This window comes from Phyllobates terribilis, unplaced genomic scaffold (genome assembly GCF_046119375.1).
Source record: "Phyllobates terribilis strain yellow unplaced genomic scaffold, ASM4611937v1 Scaffold_8__6_contigs__length_399053987, whole genome shotgun sequence".
NCBI lineage: Eukaryota > Metazoa > Chordata > Amphibia > Anura > Dendrobatidae > Phyllobates > Phyllobates terribilis.
This window is the reverse complement of record NW_027362768.1, coordinates 170,126,725-170,139,860: the sequence shown is the minus strand read 5'-3', so window position 1 is coordinate 170,139,860 and position 13,136 is coordinate 170,126,725. Positions and strand designations below refer to the sequence as shown.

The following is a 13,136-nucleotide window of genomic DNA, read 5'->3' as shown; positions in this document are numbered from 1 at the left end:
ATCCCCGGTCCTAACAAAGCAATGGACAGCGAAGTACCATAGACACAAGTACACAAATTCAGCTCTGCTTCATTTGTTACACAAAATACAACACAATTAGCCAATTACTTTTGGTTGGAATGCTTCTTCTGTTGACAGCATTTGATTTTGCCTGCTCATCTTGAAAATGTCTAAATCATATGATGCCACTTTAGTGTCCGTGGCTAGCTTTACCCATTATTACCTACAAACTAAATAAATGGATTTTGAAATAACATTATTCCCATGTACAATCGCTAAGTCAGAAATCAGAGTTATAGCAAGTTTATAAGTTTTATGGTACCGCAATGGGATCCAGCTCCGCCCCATCACTATTGTGTGTACAGTAATGGGCACTTTCTTTGCTCATAGGTTGAATCTCATACAGTATAGTAAACTCTGCAAAGTGTGAGTGTTTGTGCATATTCACCGATCTAAAGTATTTCCAGCTTTGTCTTTTCTCTCTTCATTCCAATCGCAATTCTCATTTTCAGCTGCTTTTTTATGCTTGTTCCTCTTTTCCCTTCTGCTTGCATTGCTTCAGACAATTTTGGAGGAAGATGTAGAAGATCCTGTTTACCAGGTAACTTCTTCTGGTGAAAAGAAAATACAATCCGGTGTAAATAAATGTGTGAAGTGAAGATAATGAGATAGATAGTAAAGGTTTATTAGCTGGTCATAAAGAGGATATATCATTCCTATCCACCCCAACTGAAACCAATTATGTTACTGTCTAGCCCGCTCCGTGATCTAACGTTTCATCAGATTTTAGTGCTGGTTATTTAAATAGGAATTGGATATTATTCAAATCCAGATTAAAGTGTTTAATTTTTAGTATGCCGTTAAGAGTGGAGATTGGGATTTTTATGAGACGGCCCTTGGGGTATCAATCTGAGTTGTGTAATGTTCTAGCTAATTGTTTGCATTTTCTTAACTCTGCCAGGCAGCTGCAGAATTTATTAGTAGGGTAGTTATTATATATTTATTAGATCCATCTGGTTCATAGCCAAAGGGAGGAATATAAGGGCTTGTTCACACGCTGCGTTTTTTCCGCATTTTACAATAACATCAAAAGCGTTTTTTTTTCAAATCTGCAGCTTGTCAATTCTTTCAGCGTATTTGCAGCATTTTTCAAATTAATGGGGAAAAACACATAAAAATGCATCAAAAATACACATAAGAATGCATCAAAAATGAGTTTTACGCAGCATTTTTCTTGCCAACACTCTCTGGGTTTTTATGCAGAAAAATCTACTACAGAAACTCAGTGTGTGCACATAGTAACCTTTCCATAACCCCCAATAAGAAATGTAGTGCCTACAAGAGTGATATTAGCCCCCATAGTATATGCAGTTTGTAACATGGACTATATAGAATTAGATTTTGGAGTCTGTGATGTAGGGATCCACGTGACCACCTTCAAGGCTGCATCCTCTCCTATACCATTGCTGAAACCATTCAGTACAAAAGCACATAAGGGTAGTATATTTTCTACTTGGTGCAGAAATGAATGTAGCCAAGGCAGTGGTTATTTTTATTCTTGGAACCATGGGCATAATAGAGATCAGCATCCAATGTTTACATACCAACACCAAGCACCCAAAACAGCTCCAAATTTCATTTTTTTATATAGTATAAGATTATAAAATATCTGCCTTTGGCCACCACTAGGGGTAGCTGGGGAGCTTCCTGCAGACTGTATTAACATTTCAATGCATTGAGCTCCCTCTAGTAGTGGCTGCAAGCAGTGTTTTATATTTATATCTGTGCAGGGGAATTCGGTGCTATATATCAGAATAGTGGATTTCTCAGATGGCTATAAAGATCTAATAAGAATTTAACCCTTAATTCTAATTAGGGTACAAATGGAAAAGAATGGAAATTTGCCTTGAGGAATGTCTTCAATGAGGACATATGAACTATTTTGAGACTTTAATGACCTTATTATTCTTGGGAATGAAATGAAAAAGATACAAAATTCAAATTGTATCAGTAAATGTTGCAGCATTTCTGTGATCGTAATCCCATTAGGTACAATATAGGTCAATCTGAAGCAGAGGAAGTAAGTGGAGGCAGCGTGACTCCGAGCCTGCGGTTTCCTTTTGTAGGTTGGGATTTTCTCGCAGTCACATTGTTTTACTATTAATCAGAATTAATAAGCTCACTGAGCTAAATCAGATTATCTGGATCCGCGACGACCGAGACGGTGGCAATAAGTTCATGTAAATCATTCTACAAAGGCATCAATGTCACATCGCTGCGTCGTTCCAACATGGACTAATCTAGTGGAGTCCAGACTATAAAATATCCTGTTTGTCAAGACTCCGATCCAATCATTGTCACAATTACCAGCCCGGTCTTGTTATATTAGAAAGTCTTCAACTTTTCACTATTATTATTTTGAAAGTTTGCCATCTTCAGTATCCCTGCGTGCTGTCAGTGAATGAACATCATAATATTTACATCTGGAAAGCTACGTCTCAAGGATGAGGTTTGCAACAATTGTATCTAGCCTTTAAAATCTATAACAGACCCCCGTGTGTAAAAAGTATCAGGTCCGGTAAAGCTTCTTTTGGTAAAGAAGAATGTCTCCATTCACTAAAAGCAAGCAGAGGTCTTGAAAATGGTAAAACGTAAAGCAAATAAGACAGTTGCCAGAATTTTTTTTTACAAATAATCTCCACTTGTGAACATGTATTGTTAACTTATATCAAATCTTAAACTTCAAACACATCAAGAGCTGCATTAATTATTCATTTTCTATTTACTATTCCTATGCTAATGCTATTTTAATCTGGAGTATTTTGATTGCAGCTTTGGATGTGACTAGAGTACAGGACTTGATTAAAAGCCCGCTTAGAATATATAAAACTATTCAACATTATGAACTCCAAAATTCTGTGGCTTTATAAATGAAGCTCAAGTTGTATTCACGACGATCCTACGCCCGGCTGATTAATTTAACTTCTAGTTGATTTAGAAGTCGCTATATCTGTGCTATTGAAATCCTCAGGATTTGCTGCTTTCTCCACTTTGTTTCTGAATTTCTGTCTTTTCTATTTTTTCCTGCTGTCATTTGCGCTTTTTCTCTCTCTGCTGTGCTGGATGCTGGTTTATAGTACATAGTGTTTGAAGCTGGCCACGAGTCCATACGTGATCCAGACACTGAGGAAAGCATATACCAGGTACTAGCATCATCACAGAAATAATCACATTGTATCACATTGTATACTAACCCAAATGTGTCTGATGCCATATACACACTAAATGGAATTAATGCATCTCTGTATCATGCTCAGTGGACAAAACAAGAGAAATATTGTGGTAAAAAGTAGTCAAAAAATATAACTACTATAACACTACCCTCTATATACAAGAATATAACTACTATAATACTGCCCTTATGTACAAGAATATAACTACTATAATGCTGCCCCCTATGTACAAGAATATAACTACTATAATACTGCCCCCTATGTACAAGAATATAACTACTATAATACTGCCCTCTATGTACAAGAATATAACTACTATAATACTGCCCTATGTACAGGAATATAACTACTATAATGCTGTCCCTATGTGCAAGAATATAACTACTATAATACTGCTCCTATGTACAAGAATATAACTACTATAATACTGCCCCTATGTACAAGAATATAACTACTATAATACTGCCCCTATGTACAAGAATATAACTACTATAATACTGCTCCTATGTACAAGAATATAACTACTATAATACTGCTCCTATGTACAAGAATATAACTACTATAATACTGCTCCTATGTACAAGAATATAACTACTATAATACTGCCCCTATGTACAAGAATATAACTACTATAATACTGCTCCTATGTACAAGAATATAACTACTATAATACTGCCCCTATGTACAAGAATATAACTACTATTATACTGCTCCTATGTACAAGAATATAACTACTATAATACTGCTCCTATGTACAAGAATATAACTACTATAATATTGCCCCTATGTACAGGAATATAACTACTATAATACTGCTCCTATGTACAAGAATATAACTACTATAATACTGCCCCTATGTACAAGAATATAACTACTATAATACTGCCCCTATGTACAAGAATATAACTACTATAATACTGCCCCTACGTACAAGAATATAACTACTATAATACTGCCCCCTATGTACAAGAATATAACTACTATAATACTGCCCCTATGTACAAGAATATAACTACTATAATACTGCCCCTATGTATAAGAATATATCTACTATAATACTGCCCCTATGTACAAGAATATAACTACTATAATACTGCCCCTATGTACAAGAATATAACTACTATAATACTGCCCCTATGTACAAGAATATAACTACTATAATACTGCCCCTATGTACAAGAATATAACTACTATAATACTGCCCCTATGTACAAGAATATAACTACTATAATACTGCCCCTATGTACAAGAATATAACTACTATAATACTGCCCCCTATGTACAAGAATATAACTACTATAATACTGCCCCTATGTACAAGAATATAACTACTATAATACTGCTCCTATGTACAAGAATATAACTACTATAATACTGCCCCCTATGTACAAGAATATAACTACTATAATACTGCCCACTATGTACAAGGATATAACTACTCTAATACTGCCCCCTATGTACAATAATATAACTAATATAATAAAACACTAATCTGTAGTATAAGAAGATAGTAAAAACATTATGTATGACTGGATTTGATGTATAAAGATGCTCTATAATAAAGTGTAAGTAGAGATGCTGTGAGATTGTGATGTAACATTGCTGCACTGTCATTATATACATTTATATACTGTGTGTCACTTCTGTTACTTATTTTAACTTTGCTTTAATAACCAACCTGGAAATACATAAGATCTAGTATATTAGATATATTGTAAATATTCTGTAAATTATGACACAGTGCTTTGCAGCCTTTACATTGGGATTTGTTATCTGTTTATTGGCAGCTGTGTGACGTAATATTATACTGCACGTTATTATTATCACTGGGATTTCTTTATTAGAATTTCTTATGTACAAATTGTACTAAATAAAATTAGGAATAGAAATGTTAAAATGGATCTGTCACCAAATTTCCCAATAAAAATGTATTCATTAATAAATAGATCTCTTAGACCTGATGGAACTGGTGTATTTACTTTGACATCCATGTTAGAATGGCTGAATAATCCCAATAGCAAAATTTGGGTTTCATGAGTCCAGCTAAAGAGTGAAAACTCATGAGAACATGTGCATCCATTTTCCACCCACCCAGCCTGACTGATAGCTGCAGCTTGTGCAGAGCAGTGTGAGGACTCAGCAGCAGCAGGGAGGAGGGACACTGAGGAGCTGCCAATTGGGAAATGTGGTCTGAGAGTTTTTTTGAAACTGACTATACAGTCATTCTGGCATGTATTTTCCAAATACATACAGCAGATCTATTTATTAATGCATGTAATATATATTGTAAAATCTGATGACAGCGCAAATGTAAGTGGAAGGAAATATCTCCTGTTATTATGTTTGGTTTTGTGCATAGAAAAATTGTTTTCTTATTTCTGAGTGTTTGGTGACAGAGATAAGAGATTAGGCAGATTGTGGGGCTCTAGGATAGATATGTGACTCCCCACAGATTGTGCAGTGCAGCTCTGGAGTATAATACAGGATGTAACTCAGGATCAGTAATGTAATGTATGTACACAGTGACTGCACCAGCAGAATAGTGAGTGCAGCTCTGGAGTATAATATAGGATGTAACTCAGGATCAGTACAGGATAAGTAATGTAATATATGTACACAGTGACTGCACCAGCAGAATAGTGAGTGCAGCTCTGAAGTATAATACAGGATGTAACTCAGGATCAGTACAGGATAAGTAATGTAATATATGTACACAGTGACTGCACCAGCAGAATAGTGAGTGCAGCTCTGAAGTATAATACAGGATGTAACTCAGGATCAGTAATGTAATGTATGTACACAGTGACTGCACCAGCAGAATAGTGAGTGCAGCTCTGGAGTATAATACAGGATGTAACTCAGGATCAGTAATGTAATGTATGTACACAGTGACTGCACCAGCAGAATAGTGAGTGCAGCTCTGGAGTATAATACAGGATGTAACTCAGGATCAGTACAGGATAAGTAATGTAATATATGTACACAGTGACTGCACCAGCAGAAAGTGAGTGCAGCTCTGAAGTATAATACAGGATGTAACTCAGGATCAGTACAGGATCAGTAATGTAATGTATGTACACAGTGACTGCACCAGCAGAATAGTGAGTGCTGCTCTGGAGTATAATACAGGATGTAACTCAGGATCAGTAATGTAATGTATGTACACAGTGACTGCACCAGCAGAATAGTGAGTGCAGCTCTGGAGTATAATACAGGATGTAACTCGGGATCAGTAATGTAATGTATGTACACAGTGACTGCACCAGCAGAATAGTGAGTGCTGCTCTGGAGTATAATACAGGATGTAACTCAGGATCAGTAATGTAATGTATGTACACAGTGACTGCACCAGCAGAATAGTGAGTGCAGCTCTGGAGTATAATACAGGATGTAACACAGGATCAGTACAGGGTTAGTAGTGTAATGTATGTACACAGTGACTGCACCAGCAGAATAGTGAGTGCAGCTCTGGAGTATAATACAGGATATAACTCAGGATCAGTAATGTAATGTATGTACACAGTGACTGCACCAGCAGAATAGTGAGTGCTGCTCTGGAGTATAATACAGGATGTAACTCAGGATCAGTACAGGATAAGTAATGTAATGTATGTACACAGTGACTGCAGCCGCAGAATAGTGAGTGCAGCTCTGGAGTATAATACAGGATGTAACTCAGGATCAGTACAGGATCAGTAATGTAATGTATGTACACAGTGACTGCACCAGCAGAATAGTGAGTGCAGCTCTGGAGTATAATACAGGATGTAACTCAGGATCAGTACAGGATCAGTAATGTAATGTATGTACACAGTGACTGCAGCAGCAGAATAGTGATTCTAGCTCTGGAGTATAATACAGGAGGTAACTCAGGATCAGTACAGGGTTAGTAGTGTAATGTATGTACACAGTGACTGCACCAGCAGAATACTGAATGCAGCTCTGGAGTATAATACAGGATGTAACTCAGGATCAGTACAGAATAAGTAATGTAATGTATGTACACAGTGACTGCACCAGCAGAATAGTGAGTGCAGCTCTGGAGTATAATACAGGATGTAACTCAGGATCAGTAATGTAATGTATGTACACAGAGACTGCACCAGCAGAATAGTGAGTGCAGCTCTGGAGTATAATAAAGGATGTTACTCAGGATCAGTACAGGATCAGTAATGTAATGTATGTACACAGTGACTGCACCAGCAGAATAGTGAGTGCTGCTCTGGAGTATAATACAGGATGTAACACAGGATCAGTACAGAATAAGTAATGTAATGTATGTACACAGTGACTGCACCAGCAGAATAGTGAGTGCAGCTCTGGAGTATAATACAGGATGTAACTCAGGATCAGTAATGTAATGTATGTACACAGTGACTGAACCAGCAGAATAGTGAGTGCTGCTCTGGAGTATAATACAGGATGTAACTCAGGATCAGTACAGGATAAGTAATGTAATGTATGTACACAGTGACTGCACCAGCAGAATAGTGAGTGCAGCTCTGAAGTATAATACGGGATGTAACTCAGGATCAGTAATGTAATGTATGTTCACAGTGACTCCACCAGTAGAATAGTGAGTGCAGCTCTGGAGTATAATACAAGATGTAAATCAGGATCAGTACAGGATCAGTAATATAATGTATGTACACAGTGACTGCAGCCGCAGAATAGTGAGTGCAGCTCTGGAGTATAATACAGGATGTAACTCAGGATCAGTACAGGATCAGTAATGTAATGTATGTACACAGTGACTACACCAGCAGAATAGTGAGTGCAGCTCTGGAGTATAATACAGGATGTAACTCAGGATCAGTACAGGATCAGTAATGTATGTACACAGTGACTGCACCAGCAGAATAGCGAGCGCAGCTCTGGGGTATATTACAGGAGGTAACTCAGGTTCAGTACAGGATCAGTAATGTAATGTAAGTACAGTGACTCCACCAGCAGAATAGTGAATGCAGCTCTGGAGTATAATACAGGATGTAACTCAGGATCAGTACAGGATCAGTAATGTAATGTATGTACAGTAACTGCACCAGCAGAATAGTGAGTGCAGCTCTGGAGTATAATACAGGATGTAACTCAGGATCAGTACAGGATCAGTAATGTAATGTATGTACACAGTGACTGCAGCAGCAGAATAGTGATTCCAGCTCTGGAGTATAATACAGGAGGTAACTCAGGATCAGTACAGGGTTAGTAGTGTAATGTATGTACACAGTGACTGCACCAGCAGAATAGTGAGTGCAGCTCTGGAGTATAATACAGGATGTAACTCAGGATCAGTAATGTAATGTATGTACACAGTGACTCCACCAGCAGAATAGTGAGTGCAGCTCTGGGGTATAATACAGCATGCAACTCAGGATCAGTAATGTAATGTATGTACACAGTGACCGCACCAGCAGAATAGTGAGTGCAGCTCTGGAGTATAATACAGGATGTAACACAGGATCAGTAATGTAATGTATGTACACAGTGATTGCACCAGCAGAATAGTGAGTGCAGCTCTGGAGTATAATACAGGATGTAACTCAGGATCAGTACAGGATCAGTAATGTAATGTATGTACACAGTGACTGCACCAGCAGAATAGTGAGTGCAGCTCTGGAGTATAATAAAGGATGTAACACAGGATCAGTACAGGATCAGTAATGTAATGTATGTACACAGTGACTGCACCAGCAGAATAGTGAGTGCAGCTCTGGAGTATAATACAGGATGTAACACAGGATCAGTACAGGATCAGTAATGTAATGTATGTACACAGTGACTTCACCAGCAGAATAGTGAGTGCAGCTCTGGAGTATAATACAGGATGTAACTCAGGATCAGTACAGGATCAGTAATGTAATGTATGTACACAGTGACACCAGCAGCAGAATAGTGAGTGCAGCTCTGGAGAATAATACAGGATGTAACTCAGGATCAGTACAGGATCAGTAATGTAATGTATGTACACAGTGACTGCACCAGCAGAATAGTGAGTGCAGCTCTGGAGTATAATACAGGATGTAACTCAGGATCAGTACAGGATCAGTAATGCAATGTATGTACACAGTGACTGCACCAGCAGAATAGTGATTGCTGCTCTGGGGTATAATACAGGATGTAACTCAGGATCAGTACAGGATCAGTAATGTAATGTATGTACACAGTGACTGCACCAGCAGAATAGTGAGTGCAGCTCTGGAGTATAATACAGGATGTAACTCAGGATCAGTACAGGATCAGTAATGTAATGTATGTACACAGTGACTGCAGCAGCAGAATAGTGATTCTAGCACTGGAGTATAATACAGGAGGTAACTCAGGATCTGTACAGGATCAGTAATGCAATGTATGTACACAGTGACTGCACCAGCAGAATAGTGAGTGCTGCTCTGGAGTATAATACAGGATATAACTCAGGATCAGTACAGGATCAGTAATGTAATGTATGTACACAGTGACTGCACCAGCAGAATAGTGAGTGCAGCTCTGAAGTATAATACGGGATGTAACTCAGGATCAGTAATGTAATGTATGTTCACAGTGACTCCACCAGTAGAATAGTGAGTGCAGCTCTGGAGTATAATACAAGATGTAAATCAGGATCAGTACAGGATCAGTAATATAATGTATGTACACAGTGACTTCAGCCGCAGAATAGTGAGTGCAGCTCTGGAGTATAATACAGGATGTAACTCAGGATCAGTACAGGATCAGTAATGTATGTACACAGTGACTGCACCAGCAGAATAGCGAGCGCAGCTCTGGGGTATATTACAGGAGGTAACTCAGGTTCAGTACAGGATCAGTAATGTAATGTATGTACACAGTGACTGCAGCAGCAGAATAGTGATTCCAGCTCTGGAGTATAATACAGGAGGTAACTCAGGATCAGTACAGGGTTAGTAGTGTAATGTATGTACACAGTGACTGCACCAGCAGAATAGTGAGTGCAGCTCTGGGGTATAATATAGAATGCAACTCAGGATCAGTAATGTAATGTATGTACACAGTGACCGCACCAGCAGAATAGTGAGTGCAGCTCTGGAGTATAATACAGGATGTAACACAGGATCAGTAATGTAATGTATGTACACAGTGACTGCACCAGCAGAATAGTGAGTGCAGCTCTGGAGTATAATACAGGATGTAACTCAGGATCAGTACAGGATCAGTAATGTAATGTATGTACACAGTGACTGCACCAGCAGAATAGTGAGTGCAGCTCTGGAGTATAATACAGGATGTAACACAGGATCAGTACAGGATCAGTAATGTAATGTATGTACACAGTGACTGCACCAGCAGAATAGTGAGTGCAGCTCTGGAGTATAATACAGGATGTAACACAGGATCAGTACAGGATCAGTAATGTAATGTATGTACACAGTGACTTCACCAGCAGAATAGTGAGTGCAGCTCTGGAGTATAATACAGGATGTAACTCAGGATCAGTACAGGATCAGTAATGTAATGTATGTACACAGTGACTCCACCAGCAGAATAGTGAGTGCTGCTTTGAAGTATAATACAGAATGTAACACAGGATCAGTACAGAATAAGTAATGTAATGTATGTACACAGTGACTGCACCAGCAGAATAGTGAGTGCAGCTCTGGAGTATAATACAGGATGTAACTCAGGATCAGTACAGGATCAGTAATGTAATGTATGTACACAGTGACTGCACCAGCAGAATAGTGAGTGCTGCTCTGGAGTATAATACAGGATGTAACACAGGATCAGTACAGAATAAGTAATGTAATGTATGTACACAGTGACTGCACCAGCAGAATAGTGAGTGCAGCTCTGGAGTATAATACAGGATGTAACTCAGGATCAGTAATGTAATGTATGTACACAGTGACTGCACCAGCACAATAGTGAGTGCAGCTCTGGAATATAATACAGAATGTAACACAGGATCAGTACAGGATCAGTAATGTAATGTATGTACACAGTGACTGCACCAGCAGAATAGTGAGTGCAGCTCTGGAGTATAATACAGGATGTAACTCAGGATCAGTACAGGATCAGTAATGTAATGTATGTACACAGTGACTGCACCAGCAGAATAGTGAGTGCAGCTCTGGAGTATAATACAGGATGTAACACAGGATCAGTACAGGATCAGTAATGTAATGTATGTACACAGTGACTGCACCAGCAGAATAGTGAGTGCAGCTCTGGAGTATAATACAGGATGTAACACAGGATCAGTACAGGATCAGTAATGTAATGTATGTACACAGTGACTTCACCAGCAGAATAGTGAGTGCAGCTCTGGAGTATAATACAGGATGTAACTCAGGATCAGTACAGGATCAGTAATGTAATGTATGTACACAGTGACTCCACCAGCAGAATAGTGAGTGCTGCTTTGAAGTATAATACAGGATGTAACACAGGATCAGTACAGAATAAGTAATGTAATGTATGTACACAGTGACTGCACCAGCAGAATAGTGAGTGCAGCTCTGGAGTATAATACAGGATGTAACTCAGGATCAGTACAGGATCAGTAATGTAATGTATGTACACAGTGACTGCACCAGCAGAATAGTGAGTGCTGCTCTGGAGTATAATACAGGATGTAACACAGGATCAGTACAGAATAAGTAATGTAATGTATGTACACAGTGACTGCACCAGCAGAATAGTGAGTGCAGCTCTGGAGTATAATACAGGATGTAACTCAGGATCAGTAATGTAATGTATGTACACAGTGACTGCACCAGCAGAATAGTGAGTGCAGCTCTGGAATATAATACAGAATGTAACACAGGATCAGTACAGGATCAGTAATGTAATGTATGTACACAGTGACTGCACCAGCAGAATAGTGAGTGCAGCTCTGGAGTATAATACAGGATGTAACACAGGATCAGTACAGGATCAGTAATGTAATGTATGTACACAGTGACTTCACCAGCAGAATAGTGAGTGCAGCTCTGGAGTATAATACAGGATGTAACTCAGGATCAGTACAGGATCAGTAATGTAATGTATGTGCACAGTGACTCCACCAGCAGAATAGTGATTGCTGCTTTGGGGTATAATACAGGATGTAACTCAGGATCAGTACAGGATCAGTAATGTAATGTATGTACACAGTGACTCCACCAGCAGAATAGTGAGTGCTGCTCTGAAGTATAATACAGGATGTAACACAGGATCAGTACATAATAAGTAATGTAATGTATGTACACAGTGACTGCACCAGCAGAATAGTGAGTGCAGCTCTGGAGTATAATACAGGATGTAACTCAGGATCAGTACAGGATCAGTAATGCAATGCATGTACACAGTGACTGCACCAGCAGAATAGTGAGTGCTGCTCTGGAGTATAATACAGGATGTAACACAGGATCAGTACAGAATAAGTAATGTAATGTATGTACACAGTGACTGCACCAGCAGAATAGTGAGTGCAGCTCTGGAGTATAATACAGGATGTAACTCAGGATCAGTAATGTAATGTATGTACACAGTGACTGAACCAGCAGAATAGTGAGTGCTGCTCTGGAGTATAACACAAGATGTAACTCAGGATCAGTACAGGATCAGCAATGTAATGTATGTACACAGTGACTGCAGCCGCAGAATAGTGAGTGCAGCTCTGGAGTATAATACAGGATGTAACTCAGGATCAGTACAGGATCAGTAATGTAATGTATGTACACAGTGACTACACCAGCAGAATAGTGAGTGCAGCTCTGGAGTATAATACAGGATGTAACTCAGGATCAGTACAGGATCAGTAATGTATGTACACAGTGACTGCACCAGCAGAATAGCGAGCGCAGCTCTGGGGTATATTACAGGAGGTAACTCAGGTTCAGTACAGGATCAGTAATGTAATGTATGTACAGTGACTCCACCAGCAGAATAGTGAATGCAGCTCTG

At 38.8% G+C, this 13,136-nt stretch overlaps 1 protein-coding gene across 12 annotated transcripts in view; it reads left to right on the top strand.

Annotated features, from left to right (window-relative positions):
- Nucleotides 1–13,136, top strand: part of DAB1 (DAB adaptor protein 1) — a 1,162,683-nt gene that overhangs the window by 1,062,372 nt on the left and 87,175 nt on the right. For 9 of the 12 annotated variants that reach the window (XM_073643725.1, XM_073643713.1, XM_073643715.1 and 6 more), the window contains 2 exons: nt 563–601; nt 3,138–3,203. The exons of the other annotated variants lie outside the window; for them this stretch is intronic. In XM_073643725.1, the coding sequence (XP_073499826.1) occupies nt 563–601; nt 3,138–3,203 (105 nt within the window). The remainder of the gene's footprint in view (nt 1–562; nt 602–3,137; nt 3,204–13,136) is intronic. 12 annotated transcript variants of the gene reach the window in all.